We start from the raw sequence: 15,874 nt of genomic DNA, 5'->3' as shown, positions 1-15,874 counted from the left end.
TTTTTCTTTTAATTGCGAGCGCAGACAAGTGACCGTATATTTAGTGCATGCATCATCACTATACATATGATCGGTACACGAACGAGAACAAACTAGAATCTAAAGGCTGGTTCACAATGTGCGACGGAGACGTGACGAACCGTGGCGGATTGTGATGGACAGCGTACATTCGTGTACGTAATACGTGTACATGCCATTCCGATAATTACCATTCCCGCGCTGCATGATTACGTTATCCTCGTTTTGCGCTTTGCTAATTGGGTACATTACTAACTAATCATTTTCTGTTGCAGTACGTCAACTTTCCACGGAACTGGAAAAAATTAAATGGATTCTATCCGTCCGTCAACGCTCCATCAAGCAATCCGTTCCCCGTCTTGAGCGGCGCCTTGGATGTGGACGGATTGTGACCGACAGTTCTCCGTCGCATATTGTAAATCAGCCATAACTCTCGTTTGACAAACGTTTGCTATATGTTTGCTACAGACCTATGAGTCTCCTAATTAATTATGGCAGCGACGGATTGCGGAATGAACTTCTAGAATCTCCTAACTAAAGGTTAATTAATTAAGGACGAAAAAATTTGCGCATCGAGCTTTTTTGACGGAAAAGACATTCTCAGGTTGGCTTTGCCTGATCACACAATGATGCTCATGGTTTAGAGTTGCTACAATACTGCGGGTTTCCTACCAATTTCATAGCCAATCGACTTTCTTTCTCGTTGGTGATTGCGCCACTGGCTCGGACTGTGCGGTATAGGTCCCTAGCTAGAGTTACGTCATGTGTCATTGTGTGAATGGCATGCAGTGAATTCATACATGCATGACTGAAATCTACGTACCTGATAGACTTGTGTGATCCACAGTCGTATATATATATATATATATATATATAAGTTAGACAACACGAGTAGCTACCTGGGCGACCGCGGATGTCCGTGTCGACTTGTTTTTGAAAACTGAACCTGTCGAGTGAAACGGGGACTCGTATGAGTAAAGAAATGTTTTTTTGGTGCCCGTGCGGTCATCATCCAATCACACGCGAATTCTTTCTATTTTAGGTGTAGTGTATGCCGCGAAGTGTTTGACTGTTTTTGCCTTTTGTCTTATGTTTTCTCTTCGCGTCTAGTCTTAGACTCTTGGTGTTGGGCTCAATGTTGGGGTCTTTACCTAATGTCACGCGACAACTGGTCCTAGCCATGACTTCATGCATGGGCTCTAGACAAAAGTTAGAGTTTAAGTTGATAGGGTTAGGGGTAATAGAGTCCGGGACCACTTACGTCTATACCGTGCACAACTGGTCTGCATGGGGACCAGTTAAGGCAGCCACAACCGGTCCCCGGACCAGTTATGGTGGGGGACCATAGCGTGACATACTTTTCAACTGATTCTAAAGCAGATGTTAGTATAATATGTATACATCGACCTTGTCCGTTGACGTATGGTGTGTCATCAATGCTGAAACAAGTGCTTGAACCGCTGCTCAGCTAAAAATGCTACAAAGCTAATGCATTGTGTCTGTAGTGTCAAAAGTCTATTGCATTGCGATTGGCCTAGAGAAACATTGTGTTCACTGCTCCACAGAGACGTGATGCTCTTCGTCTTTATCACGCAAGACGCTTTCCTAGTGTAAAGAGTAAAAAATTTGCGTCTTTAATTTAATTAATGAGCTCTATTTGTGTTTGTATTAGATATCAATTAATTTGTTTTGAATTTTTAGTTAGAGCTTTTATCGCGTTCTGTAAACGTATACGGAAAGCCTGGGCTATACAATTATTCAAATTCAAGTGAACTGTGTTATAGATATTGGCTATAGTATATAGACAGTTAATAATAATATACTGAAAAGTGTCACGCAAGAAAGGTTTGTGCAAATGAGACTGAAGTGTCAATTAAAGCAATACAAGTCATGACACTAAATGAGTTTGAATGAATCACATTGACCTGGTTTATGAATCCATGTGCCATACTCAAGCTCTAACCGTCCGTGCATTTCCTTATTGGCACATTGATACATCACAGCTTTCTGCTTAGCTTCTCTGTATGTCTTGGGAATTGAATCTAGAGACTAGAAAGAATGTATAGAGCTAACGTCTATAATGTGTAACTTTTATTAGTACCTTGGGCTGTTCCCTAGACTTGTTTTTCATACTTCTACAAACTGTTCTGCTAGTTTGCATTTACAAAGGCGAGACATTTCTGCAACAAACGGTTGACCCGTTCTTGCAGCAAACGATTTACCCGTTCTTCCTTGTACTATTTCAAAATCAAAATCTTTTACCCAGTTGACACTCCATTTGGAAGATTTTCGTTTGGAAGCTTTTCGTGGTTTCTTTCTTGAGAGTTAGGCACAACTGGTCTTTTGGGCTTCCAGCCTAGTGGCGTCGTGTAATTGGGGTTGGAGACTATCCAATGTACCAAATAGTCTCTCAGACACGGCACGCTTCATGCGCTCACGTTGGAACTGATCACCAATAGTAGGGTAAGTGAATCTTCATCCTGCAGTCAACATTATTTCTACTCGCTTTCTCATGGTCTGACACACAAGTGACCAACAGACTCATAATCTTTTCAAATGTAAATCAACTAAAACATATGGAGCAGTCACTGACATGCCATCACATGCAGTACATGTATGATTGTCTGTAGCTACTAAAACACCCAATAACCAACAAATGCATAAAAATAAATTCAACAATAACAATAAAAACACAACAACATGTCAAATCAGATTGTTATTTTCGAATAATTTCTAAAAGTAAAGAAGATGAGAGTTGCTCCATTTCAGCCCTTCCTCTCATCACATCAAGATGATTGCATATAAATGTGATGGCTTGTTCTTTCAGCAGTGGAATGTTGTGAGAGTCTGACAAACACAGAACTTCAACTGCATTCTCTACTCTAATGTGTCTTGCCACAATCTGTTCACAGTAACTCTTCAGTTTGGAAACCAGAAAGCGATCAGAAAGAATGAGAAGATGACATACCATCTTCCAGTCATTCACATCCACACTCACCTTGTCTGTAATGAGATACACAATGAGAGCTCGAAAAGCATCATAGCTTGCATCTTGGATTGGAATTGTGGTCACGTGTCCATCACCTGAAGGATGGGATTCCTTCATTCCAGATGAGAAGAGACGAGAAAAATAAGAACTGCGAGCAATTAGAATGGGTTTATAAGCAAAGATTTGTTTGTCTTCAACTTGGAACACAACATCTGCCAAATCCTTGTTGTCTACAAGAAACATCTGATCTTCACCCAATGATACATCCAAGTTTGGTAGTGGAGGCAAATACTGTTGGAGATCAACTTTACGAATGCAATGATTCTGTGTAAAGTAAAGTGTATGGGTTGACTCGTTCAGAAGAAGACAACGCGGATAGTTTAGTTTTACTTCCTCACCATTGCCATCTACTAAACCTTCCTCACCACATCCCACTAGAGTAGTCATTGTCTCCATGGTAGAGAAAATTATTCTAATCTTATGATTTCCAAAATCACACACAAAGATGCAACCTTTGCTGTCAATAGTAATTCCAAACGGTTGGTTTAGTGTGGCCACTTCTATTGCTCCATCACAAGACCCTGCACCTTTGCCACCAGCAATGGTTCTAACATTTCTAGTGTTGAGTGATACTTCTCTCACTGCATGATTATTAAAGTCAGCAACATACAATGTCTCATCATCTCCACTTCTGCATGCTATTTGCCGTGGCCAGTAAAACTTTGCTTCACTACAGTGACCATCAGTCAGACCTGCTGCTTGTTGTCCTGCAATAGTAATGACATTACCAGCTATATCTATCTTACGAATACAGTGGTAGTCAGTGATGTAGAAGATGGATTTGTTTGCTGATTGAGTAATATCTCTTAATGCTGTAAAAGTAGCAGACCTTCCCTGCCCATCAACTAATCCTTTGTTTTCCGATCCAGCCAATGTTTTCACTGTGCCACACCCATCCACCTACACACAATCACATGCACAACATTAAGAAATGACATCACTACGTGTACCAATCTTAAATGTTCTAAACAAAGCAGGAGAAAATTAAGCAAAAGCCATGGGTGTGCTGTTCTAGAATATTTCTTCCTATTACCAAAGCTAACTTGTCCTACACGTATGATTAAGAGTGCAATTAGGGTAAATTTGATTGTGGAAAGAGAAAAGGAATGTGAAGGAGAAGGTAAAATATGGAATAGTGATCAAATGCATACGCACACTGCAATCCATGCAGATGTATGCCTTCGTTCTGGTTCTCATGTGCTATGCTTACAAAGACTCCTGAGGATTGCTTCAATGGAAAGACAATCATTTCACGCCACTCATATGGTTGTCCGCGAAACACTTTCCGAAGCTTACCAAAACAGTAATTGGTATCAATCTAACAACCTAGTGGCCTTTCCAATCTTTCCTATTCTGAAATATTCCAATCAAATACAAATGCACCCAAGTTAGCAGGAGAAACCACAACCTTTGTGTATTTCACTCAAGTAACTCTGCAACAAAACTCTCAATGCCAGTGACTGAGTCCGTCCCCAAATACTGAGTACTGCCATGAAGATTTACATAGTCTCACGTAGCCAGATCAATCTTTCTCCGGCTGCACACAGACCCGTAGCAAGCAAATAGAGAAAGTGGTCTGATCTTTAATTTAACGTGCGCTAGCAAGCATGTGTAAAGTAGCCTCGTATTTCGGCTGCCCCTGGGAGCTGCAACATTGGTCCAGAAGTTTTGAGATTATCCCTGAATCTAGTTGACAATTGCAAAATGTGGAGTTCGCATGTATGTGTCACAGTGATCAATAACGTAAGCTGTTTTTACTAGATAGACTAGATTTATCTGAATCAGAAGTAAGTGAACTAAAAGCCTCTGGTGAAAGTTCATGATCAGTCTAGACTAAAGTGGTCCGGCTCCCACAGCCCTGGGACACTCCAGCCTAAGCCACACCCTACGCGTCATACTTCCAGGAGTACAACACGTGTACGACTGCATTCATGAGACTATTTGTGTAGCAAGATAGCTAATCGTGATGCTCACTTATCCAGGACCAAGCTGAAACTTTCTTGTGTAGCAGGGAAATAAAAGTTTTACAGTTTGAATGAAGAAGCACTAAAGTGCTAAACCATAACCTAGGTGCAGAGTCATCGTCTGCATTTCATTCCGTATGTAAGCCACACCCTTGGCAACAACATAATTTACTTGTGGAGTCGTATTGTTGTCTGGAACCAACCCAAAGTCACAAGACAAAGTAGTTAGATATGTCGATCAAATTGTATTGTGTGTGTGATAATCCATTTCTTCTTTGTTATAGTGCTGATTTTGCCAAAACGTGCTTGAATGGCATTGGACCAGTGCTAGACTTAGTCAAAGTATAGTTCAGGTGTACATTCAAACACAGTTCACAATACTTCTTATGATTTCAGGAACATTTAAAAAATTAACGTCATAAACATTGAGCTTGATTAATTAAATACCCAGTGCCATGCAGGCATTGAAGTTTTCTAAATTTCTTAGTATTGCGCATGCGCTAGATTCACCCACCCTAGATTTGGCACTGAAGAAGGCAGTGCAATGTGCACCTCTGTAATTTGCAGCAGCAGCTACCTGCCATCTGTTCCTTTGATCAACACACACACACACACACACACACACACACACACACACACACACACACACACACACACACACACACACACACACACACACACACACACACACACACACACACACACACACACACACACACACACACACCGTTCTGATTCTAATGTTTCCCCTGTCTGTCACGTAGATAGTGTCGTCCTCTCCCACAGCCACTGACACGGGGTTATTAAACAAAGCTTGATCTGCAGTCCCATCTCTGTGGCCATGCTGGCCAGCAACTCCAGCAATCGTTTCTACGTGTGAGGATATGTCGGCTCCTCTAGGTAACGTCACTTTACGGATACAATGATTATAGCAGTCTGCTACTATTATATCACCGCTATTTGTAAAGGCCAAGCCAAGTGGATAGTTGAATAAAGCATCTCTTCCTGCCCCGTCACGATGTCCACGCTGTAGAGAGCCAGCAACAGTAGATACGTTAACAGACGTGGCGGACATATTGAAACGCACGTGAATCACGCGAGGAGGAGGAGGAACTTTAGCATAACATGCTCTATTAATACCAACGAGCTAAGGACAATAAAATTTATAATTAGTAAAGGCTCGGTTAGCATTGTGTTAGGCGAGTGATGGTGTTCTGTCTTTTTATTTTTATTTTTATGTCAGTCTTATTTTTCTTGAACTTTCTTTTTCTTTTAATTGCGAGCTCAGACAAGTGACCGTATATTTAGTGCATGCATCATCACTATACATATGATCGGTACACGAACGAGAAAAAAACTAGAATCTAAAGGCTGGTTCACAATGTGCGACGGAGACGTGACGAACCGTGGCGGATTGTGATGGACAGCGTACATTCGTGTACGTAATACGTGTACATGCCATTCCGATAATTACCATTCCCGCGCTGCATGATTACGTTATCCTCGTTTTGCGCTTTGCTAATTGGGTACATTACTAACTAATCATTTTCTGTTGCAGTACGTCAACTTTCCACGGAACTGGAAAAAATTAAATGGATTCTATCCGTCCGTCAACGCTCCATCAAGCAATCCGTTCCCGTCTTGAGCGGCGCCTTGGATGTGGACGGATTGTGACGCACAGTTCTCCGTCATGTATTGTAAATCAGCCATAACTCTCGTTTGACAAACGTTTGCTATATGTTTGCTACAGACCTATGAGTCTCCTAATTAATTATGGCAGTGACGGATTGCGGAATGAACTTCTAGAATCTCCTAACTAAAAGTTAATTAATTAAGGACGAAAAAAATTTGCGCATCGAGCTTTTTTGACGGAAAAGACATTCTCAGGTTGGCTTTGCCTGATCACACAATGATGCTCATGGTTTATAGTTGCTACAAGACCGCGGGTTTTCTACCAATTTCATAGCCAATCGACTTTCTTTCTCGTTGATGATTGCGCCACTGGCTCGGACTGTGCGGTATGGGTCCCTAGCTAGAGTTACGTCATGTGTCATTGTGTGAATGGCATGCAGTGAATTCATACATGCATGACTGCAAATTAGTCTACGTACCTGATAGACTTGCGTGATACAAAGTCGTATATATATATATATATATATATATATATATAGGTTAGACAACACGAGTAGCTAGCTGGGCGACCGCGGATGTCCGTGTTGACTTGTTTTTGAAAACTGAGCCCATCGAGTGAAACGGGGACTCGTATGAGTAAAGAAATTTTTTGGGTGCCCATGCGGTCATCATCCAATTCCACGCAAATTCTTTCTATTTTAGGTGTAGTGTATGGCATGTAGTTTTTGACTGTTTCTGTCTTTTGTCTTACGTTGTCCCTTCTCGTCTAGTCTTAGACTCTTGATGTTGGGCTCAATCTTGGGGTCTTTACCTAATGTCACGCGACAACTGGTCCCAGCCATGACTGCTTGCATGGGCTCTAGACAAAAGTTAGAGTTTAATAGGGTCTGGGACCAATTACGTCTGTACCGTGCACAACTGGTCTGCATGGGGACCAGTCAAGGCAGCCACAACCGGTTCCCGGACCAGTTATGGCGGGGGACCATAGCGTGACATACTTTTCAACTGATTCTAAAGCAGATGCTAGTATAATGTGTATACATCAACCTTATCCGTTGGCGTTAGCCTCGTCTCCAGACTCACAGTGTCCGGTTCCCGGGAGGCTAAAAGTGTTATACGGGAACCGGACACTCCCAGGTTTACGGGAGCCTGGGGGCGAGGCTAGTTGGCGTATGGTGTGCCATCAATGCTGAAACAAGTGCTTGAACCGCTGCTCAGCTAAAAATGCTACAAATTAAGCTAATGCATTGTGTCTGTAGTGTCAAAAGTCTATTGCATTGTGATTGGCCTAGAGAAACATTGTGTTCACTGCTCCACAGAGACGCGATGCTCTCCGTCTTTATCACTCAAGACGCTTTCCTAGTTTGAATAGTATAAATGTGGGTTTTAATTTAATTAATGAGCTCTATTTGTGTTTGTATTAGATATCAATTAATTTGTTGTGATCTTTTAGTTATCGTTTTTATCGCGTCCTGTAAACGTATACGGAAAGCCTAGGCTACACAATTATTCAAATTCAAGTAAACTGTGTTATAGATATTGACTATAGTATATATACAGTTAGGCATTACGAAACCTGTTGTAATGCACGATACTAAAAGGGACATACGGGAACTATTCTTGTAATCCAGATGCAATGCGCCAACAACGGAGGTTCCTATTTTTCAGAGTCGACATACGTAGCTGTATGAGACGTTTTAGACAGAGCTACTACGTTCAAATTCAGGTTTTAAGTTGACTGTTTTAATTGATAGTTCAAGTACATTGTGGCTACTAAAAATTTCTAGTGTCTACAAAACAATGACTTGTAAATACGTTTTCGTGAATCTAGAAGTGGTGCAATCTAATAATTACATCTTCAATTTAAAATTCTTGTAAATGTCTGGTTTTCGCACCCATTTTCCACACCTACTAGTACGCTTACTCGCTAGCAGCTTGTACATGGCGTTCTTAGTTGTCTGATACATCTTAGCTCTCTTCTTCGCACCGATGTATGTAAGGTCTGAAGACAGAAGATACTGTTACTTGTTAGTACTTGAATGTATGTATGATAAATGTAGACATGCAGTCCGTCTGCAGTGGACTGTTACCTTGTGCTGTAAGATTTTGTAGTCCTCTCCGTGACAGGTGTGCAGCAAACAGTCTTGCTAATTCGTATTTACACAATCGAGACCTTCTAGAAACTGAAATTTTACCAGTTTGTGCATTGACTACTTCATGACCAAAATGTGTGACCCAGTTGATGCTCCATTTGGAACATTTTCGATTCTTGCCTTTGGAAAGTTGCAATAGGTTTTGAATTTTTCTTTTTTTTTGGACTGGTAGCTTACTGCAGTCGTATAGTCTAGGCTGCAGATTATCAGCTGAGTCTCCAAACAATCTCTCAGAAATAGCACGCTTCATGTGCCTAGGTACTAACTGATCACCAATAATAATACTTTTGCAGTAGATGGGAGAGATGAAGTTACTCAGTAGAGCTCCTTGAATACCCAACACATTCCGAAGGAGGAGTTTATCACTGCATGACATTGTATACTTAAGATCTTCTGCGGAGTCATTCTGTGCTGGAACTATGACTGTGTCTCTTCTTCCTTCTTCCTTCGCACAAAGACAACCATGCGTTTTTGTATTACATGAGTCCCCACATGGAGATTTGCTGATGTAGAGATGAAAATCAATGCCTAGTTTTAATACAAACATTTCACAATCTCTAGATTTTCGTATGAATATTGACTCATCAGGGTTGTCTGACCCTAGTGCTAAATGAAGCTGTGAATAGAGAAAATATAGAAGTGCTCGCCTGCAAATAATTTCAGCATGACAGTCATTCACTGCTGAACCATCACATTGAAGGTTTTTACGCAAAATGCACTTTGTTCCTGTTGCAAGGGCAACCACTTTTGCATCATCATCATCATCATCATCATCATCATCATCGTCAACATGTTTTGATGTCATTATGAAAGCTGATAGAACTTGATTTCTGGTTTTGGCCGAAGGTTTGGGTTGGCTTTAAGAAGGATTTCAAATTCTGTCCTGCAAAGCTCAACAAACCTTTCAATTGTGGTTTCATCTAGCGGAGGTGAACCTGCACGCGTACGGTTGAATGCAGGAGCTCGATGTGCTTCGATCACATCCATAAGGATTGTAGTGACAAGAGCTGCTCTTGTGCTTCCGTCGTTACTTTAGTAATAATTACGAAATTAGTTGTACCTAGACAAAATTGAAATGGTTAGAGTAGAGCACCACTTAACCAGACTGCATGGTTGGTATCAGAGGGTGTCTGGGTAGTGAGTGATCTGTCCCGGTAACTAACCGGTATGAAGCGCTTTTGCCTGATTATTATCCAATGTCTGTAGCATATCAATATTGCAATTGTTACAGCAAGAGTATAGAAAGTCTGAATTCTCGAACTTACTGATTTTTGTTTGTGCCGTGGCTTTGATTTCGTGATTTTGATTTTGTGTGCCGCCGATTTTGTTTGAATAACTAAGAAGCTGATATGAGCCTAGTTAAAGCTGTTCGGATATCGGTGGAGTCCGGACAAGTGGAGTCCGGGTAATTGGCGCTCTACAACACAACAATCAGTGACAGAGACAAGTTCCTCTTCGCGTTATTAGAAGCGATTGATTGTTTCTTAATTTATTAATAATTAGTTTTATTTTCTCTTGAACTTTCGTTTTCTTTTAGATTGCGAGCTCAAACAAGTGACCGTATATTTAGTGTTTGCATCATCACTATACATATGATCGGTACAAACAAGAACAAACTAGAATCTAAAGACTGGTTCACAATATGCGACGGAGACGCGACGGACAGCTCTCCGTCGTATTCACACTACGTGTACACATTCCATTCCGATAATTACCATTCCCGCGCTGCATGCATATGATGACGTCATCCTCGTTTTGCGCTTCGCTGATTGGGTACAGTACCTAATCATTTCCTGGTGCGGTACGTCAACTTCCCACGGAGCCGGGAAAAAATAGAATCGATTCTATCCGTCCGTCAACGCTCCATCAAGCAATCCGTCCGTCTTGAGCGGCGCCTTAGATGTGGATTGACTGACAGTTCTCCTTCGCATAGTGTGAACCAGTCTAGACTCTCGTTTGACAAACGTTTGCTATATGTTTGCTACAGGCCTATGAGTCTCCTAATTAACTATGGCAGTGACGGATTGCGGAATGAACTTCTAGAATCTCCTAACTAAAAGTTAATTAAGTAAAGCAGAAAACAAAATTTTGCGCATCGAGCTTTTTTGACGGAAAGATAGTCTCAGGTTGGCTTTGCCTGATCACACAATGATGCTCATGGTTTATAGCTGCTACAATACCGCGGGTTTCCTACCAATTTCATAGCCAATCGACCTTCTTTCTCGTTGGTGATTGCGCCACTGGCTCGAACCGTGTGGTATGGGTCCCTAGCTAGAGTTACGTCATGTGTCATTGTGTGAATGGCGTGCAGTGAATTCATACATGTATGACTGAAATCTACGTACCTGATAGACTTGTGTGAGCCAAAGTCGTATATATATATATATATATAGGTTAGACAACACGAATAGCTAGCTGGGCGACTGCGGATGTCCGTGTCGACTCGTTTTTGAAAACTGAACCTGTCGAGTGAAACGGGGACTCGTATGAGTAAAGAAATCTTTTTGGTGCCCGTGCGGTCATCATCCAATCACACGCAAATTCTTTCTATTTTAGGTGTAGTGTATGCCACGAAGTGTTTGACTGTTTTTGCCTTTTGTCTTATGTTTTCTCTTCGCGTCTAGTCTTAGACTCTTGGTGTAGGGCTCAATGTTGGGGTCTTTACCTAATATCACGCGACAACTGGTCCTAGCCATGACTGCATGCATGGGCTCTAGACAAAAGTTAGAGTTTAAGTTGATAGGGTTAGGGTTAATAGGGTCCGGAACCACTTACGTCTATACCGTGCACAACTGGTCTGCATGGGGACCAGTTAAGGCAGCCACAACCGGTCCCCGGACCAGTTATGGCGGGGGACCATAGCGTGACATACTTTTCAACTGATTCTAAAGCAGATGTTAGTATAATATGTATACATCGACCTTGTCCGTTGGCGTATGGTGTGCCATCAATGCTGAAACAAGTGTTTGAACCGCTGCTCAGCTAAAAAATGCTACAAAGCTAATGCATTGTGTCTGTAGTGTCAAAAGTTTATTGCATTGTGATTGGCCTAGAGAAACATTGTGTTCACTGCTCCACAGAGACGTGATGCTCTTCGTCTTTATCACGCAAGACGCTTTCCTAGTTTGAATAGTAAAATATTTTCGTCTTTAATTTAATTAATGAGCTCTATTTGTGTTTGTATTAGATATCAATTAATTTGTTTTGAATTTTTAGTTATCGTTTTTATCGCGTTCTGCTAACGTATACGGAAAGCCTGGGCTACACAATTATTCAAATTCAAGTAAACTGTGTTATAGATATTGGCTATAGTATATAGACAGTTAATAATAATATACTGAAAAGTGTCACGCGAGAAAGGTTTGTGCAAATGAGACTGAAGTGTCAATTAAAGCAATACAAGTCATGACCAAATGAGTTCGAATGAATCACATTGACCTGGTTTATGAATCCATGTGCCATACTCAAGCTCTAACTGTCTGTGCATCTCCTTATTGGCAAGTTGATACATCACAGCTTTCTGCTTAGCTTCTTTGTATGTCTTGGGAATTGAATCTAGAGACCAGAGAGAATGTATAAGGCTAACGTCTATAATGTGTAACTTTTATTAGTGCCTTGGGCTGTTCCGTAAACTTTTTCCCATACTTCTACAAACTGTTCTGCTAGTTTGTATTTACAGAGGCGAGACATTTCTACAGCAAACTTTTTACCCGCTCTTCCTTGGACTATTTCAAAATCAATACCTTTCACCCAGTTGACACTCCATTTGGAAGCTTTTCGTCGTTTCTTTCTTGAGAGTTGGGCACGAATGGTCTTTTGGGCTTCCAGCCTAGTGGCGTCGTGTAATTGAGGTTGCAGACTATCTGATTTATCAAATAGTCTCTCAGACACGGCACGCTTCATGCGCTCACGTTGGAACTGATCACCAATAATAATACTTTTGCAGTAGATGGGAGAGATGAAGTAACTCAGCAAAGCTCCTTGAATACCTAACACATTCCAACGGAGGAGTTTATCACTGCATGACATTGTACACGTAAGAGCGTGATCTGCGAAGCCACTTTGTGGTAAATTATCAAGTTTTACTGTGTCCTTCATTCCTTCTTTCTTCACGCGAAGACGACGAGGAGATTTTCTATAAAGTGAGTCTCCACATGGAGACCTGCTAATGTAGAGATGAAAATGAATGCCTTTTCGCAGTACAAACTCTTTATTATCTTTCGATTTTCGTTCAAATATTGACTCATCAGCCTTGTCCGGTTCTAATGCTTTGAGAAGCTGTGAATAGAGAAAACGAATGAGTGCACGCCTACAGACAATTTCAGCATGACAGTCGTTGATTGCTGAACCATCGCATGATTCAGTGAGGTATTTTTCCAAAATACACTTCGTTCCTGTCGCCAGAGCAACCACCTGTGGGTCACGTGTACCGTCATCTTGTGATGTCATTATAAACGCTGATAAAATTCGATGGTTAGTTTTAGCCAACTTGCTTGGTAGACTTCCAAGAGCTTCTTCAAATTTTGTCCAACACAGAGCCACAAACTTCTCGACCTCAGTTGCTATTAGCGACCCATGCCTAGCAGATTCTTGCCCAGGTAAAGCTAGAGCTCGGTATGCTTCAATCTCCCCAGTTTTCTTATCGACAGCAGCTGCCATGGTTGTCTGAGTAATTTCTAGACGTATAATGAAGCGCAATTAGAGTGATGGAAACAAGCAATGTTAGCGAGTGACGGAGTATGTCACGTCTCGTGATCATCTACTGATGAGTCATCATGGTCTGTACTAGATATACTGTACAGTAATCATTGTCACATGTCATCGCGCAGCTTTGACAGTCCGTCACACCACACAAATTTTCACTCTATTTAGCTAGAGTGAACGCATTCAGTCATGCGTTGAGTGCATGCATGGCGTGCGTATAGTTAATTAATTAACCCTCAAACCCAATTGCAAATGCGCATGCAGCCTTTCGATTTGTGTAGAAACCTTGTAGATGATCGCAGGAGAGTCGATTGGAGCTGAAGGTATGACAGCAATCTCGTGCCGGAAAATGGAACAATGCAAGCGCGGCTGTAGCCTTGCGTACCCAGTTGCTTCTGTCTCCGTATACATGTACTTTCGGCAGGAAATCGCCTAGTTTAATTAAATTCTGTTAATTAATTAATTATTTTACTTGAGGCATTAATTTTGCCAACACAGCTACGCAGGATACACTTTTTAGTAGTTGCTCTATAGAGTATAGGCTAGGGCATCCTAGTCACGTGACGTAAGTTTGTACCTCCGCACTCTTACCTATTCCCCGTAAGTGTGAACTCGGAAGTGAGTAAAGCCCGATTCACGTATTGAGGGTCAACATCAAAGGCACCGCCTTGTGACGTAGGGGTATCCTTTGTAGCCAGCCCCTCCCCTTCTCTATTTTCGGTCCCGCCTACCGAAAATAGAAAAGGGGCGGGACTGGCTACGCAAGACTAACGCTGAGGCTCGCTCTCTGGTCTGGAAGTTTGAGGCTACCATCACCCCCAGAGCCGTATATCACCCCTACGTGATAGCAGCCCATGCATCCGGAGCTGCAGTCCACACTGCGTCTGGGGCGAGGCTAGGGACAGATACACGTCACGTGATCATCCCAACTCATGACTCATGCGCACTAATGCAAAAGGAGAACTCTGCCCTCAGTGATCGTTGTGTGCATAGCAAACGACAATGACGAGTTTGAACACATTAACGGACGAGACGCTCGTGAAAATGGGCAGGAAGCTGGACAACGCGTGTGAGGACCAAAACTGGCATGCTCTCATACTCAAACTATCAGAGCACTTCTTTTCTGGTCGCGAAGACAGAAAGCGCATAGAAGAAATCTCAAGGGAAAGATTTCGTCAGTCACACAGACAACTTGGCAGCTCCGGTCATGCCCTACTACTCGACTTGAGGAAGAAAAATGTGAGCGTAGAGACACTTATTGAAGCCCTTCAAGAGATACAACAAGAGGAATGTCTGGAACTTGTGCTACCAAGAGGTAAACAATCGACAAAGAAATTACGTCATTGTGGCAAGGTTGTTAATTAGAGGATTCCCCTAGAGATTCCGTCGATTATCAAACATCCCCTGGCAGTCCCTGTGATGTCTGGCGGTACTATTGAGTTGATGTGTAAAGCTAGGGGATTTCCGACGCCCAAGTATCAGTGGTTTGTCTCGAGGGGTGATGATCCTGTGCCTCTGAAGGGTCAGTGCTACATGAAGTTGGTGATTAGAGAAGCGACGAAGGAGAATGAAGGGCATTACTGCTGTCGAGCGATGAATAATCTTGGTTATAAATTCTCTCAATATGCAGAAGTCCGGGTTGCATTGGCATCAAGTGAGTTCATAAATACAATTTTAGATAACAAGTTGGCCCAAATTAAACAATTTGATATTAATTTAATTTGATATTAATTTAATTTGATATTAATTTAATTTTATATTAATTTTATCTGATATTAATATTAATTTAATTTAATTTAATTTGATATTAATTTTATCTGCTATTAATGTAATTTGATATTAATTTTATTTGATCTTAATGTAATTTGATATTAATATTTATTTTATTTTATTTTATTTGTTATTAGTTTATAATTATGTAATTTGATATTGATATTTATTTTATTTTATTTGTTATTAGTTTATAATAATGTAATTTGATATTAATGTAATTTGATATTAATGTAATTTGATAATAATTTAATTTGATTATTTAATTTGATATTAATGTAATTTAAGATTAATTTTTAAAATATATTTGTACGCATAGTCAAGTGAGGTAGCTCATACACAAAGTAACAATGCATCTCAGGCTGTGTTGTGATCCTCACCCGCACAGTTTGACTCATCGTCGTGTTTGACCAATGTTTGTCAATGTTTGTGGTTATTGAGTCGTCTGGGTAGAAGTTACTGAGACTGAATAGGTACAAAGATACCTGCACATATAACACTATAACACTATATTCTAAAGTCAAGCATTAAGTTTCTATTTTATTTTTTTATTTATTGGCATGGTACCTTGGATTAGTGTTTGA

The 15,874-nt window shown here is 41.0% G+C and overlaps 4 protein-coding genes across 7 annotated transcripts in view; 1 reads left to right on the top strand and 3 right to left on the bottom strand.

Annotated features, from left to right (window-relative positions):
* Positions 1-2,553: 2,553 nt before the first annotated feature.
* Positions 2,554-6,106, bottom strand: LOC134192449 (uncharacterized). Its single transcript, XM_062661188.1, has 2 exons — positions 5,759-6,106; positions 2,554-3,967 (listed from the first exon to the last, which is right to left on the bottom strand). Exons 1-2 carry the CDS (start codon positions 6,104-6,106, stop codon positions 2,735-2,737), a joined length of 1,581 nt encoding a protein of 526 aa, XP_062517172.1. The 3' UTR covers positions 2,554-2,734.
* Positions 6,107-8,691: 2,585 nt separating this feature from the next.
* Positions 8,692-9,703, bottom strand: LOC134192448 (double-stranded RNA-specific editase B2-like). The gene has a single exon (XM_062661187.1). The coding sequence runs from the start codon at positions 9,619-9,621 to the stop codon at positions 8,692-8,694; it is 930 nt and encodes a 309-aa protein (XP_062517171.1). The 5' UTR covers positions 9,622-9,703.
* A 2,443-nt stretch (positions 9,704-12,146) lies between these two features.
* Positions 12,147-13,477, bottom strand: LOC134192496 (double-stranded RNA-specific editase B2-like). Its single transcript, XM_062661235.1, has 2 exons — positions 12,431-13,477; positions 12,147-12,371 (listed from the first exon to the last, which is right to left on the bottom strand). Exons 1-2 carry the CDS (start codon positions 13,473-13,475, stop codon positions 12,220-12,222), a joined length of 1,197 nt encoding a protein of 398 aa, XP_062517219.1. The 5' UTR covers positions 13,476-13,477; the 3' UTR covers positions 12,147-12,219.
* A 994-nt stretch (positions 13,478-14,471) lies between these two features.
* Positions 14,472-15,874, top strand: part of LOC134192322 (titin-like) — an 11,357-nt gene continuing 9,954 nt past the window's right edge. For all 4 annotated transcript variants that reach the window (XM_062661048.1, XM_062661047.1, XM_062661046.1 and 1 more), the window contains exons 1-2: positions 14,472-14,835; positions 14,899-15,174. In XM_062661048.1, coding sequence (XP_062517032.1) covers positions 14,523-14,835; positions 14,899-15,174 — 589 coding nt within the window. In that variant the 5' untranslated portion in view covers positions 14,472-14,522. The remainder of the gene's footprint in view (positions 14,836-14,898; positions 15,175-15,874) is intronic.

This window comes from Corticium candelabrum, chromosome 16 (assembly GCF_963422355.1).
Source record: "Corticium candelabrum chromosome 16, ooCorCand1.1, whole genome shotgun sequence".
In the NCBI taxonomy this organism is placed as follows: domain Eukaryota; kingdom Metazoa; phylum Porifera; class Homoscleromorpha; order Homosclerophorida; family Plakinidae; genus Corticium; species Corticium candelabrum.
Note: the sequence above shows the minus strand (reverse complement) of the source record. Positions and strands in the feature narration are given on the sequence as shown.

What these genes read in the sequence shown, in the direction of transcription:
- LOC134192449 (XM_062661188.1), bottom strand. Translation starts at nt 6,106, where the DNA reads ATGTCCGCCACGTCTGTTAACGTATCTACTGTTGCTGGCTCTCTACAG. An exon ending in GAAACATTAGAATCAGAACG is followed by an intron (nt 3,968 to 5,758) that starts GTGTGTGTGTGT and finishes GATTGTGTGTAG; the next exon opens with GTGGATGGGTGTGGCACAGT.
- LOC134192448 (XM_062661187.1), bottom strand. Translation starts at nt 9,621, where the DNA reads ATGACATCAAAACATGTTGACGATGATGATGATGATGATGATGATGAT.
- LOC134192496 (XM_062661235.1), bottom strand. Translation starts at nt 13,475, where the DNA reads ATGGCAGCTGCTGTCGATAAGAAAACTGGGGAGATTGAAGCATACCGA. An exon ending in AGTTTACGGAACAGCCCAAG is followed by an intron (nt 12,372 to 12,430) that starts GCACTAATAAAA and finishes TCTGGTCTCTAG; the next exon opens with ATTCAATTCCCAAGACATAC.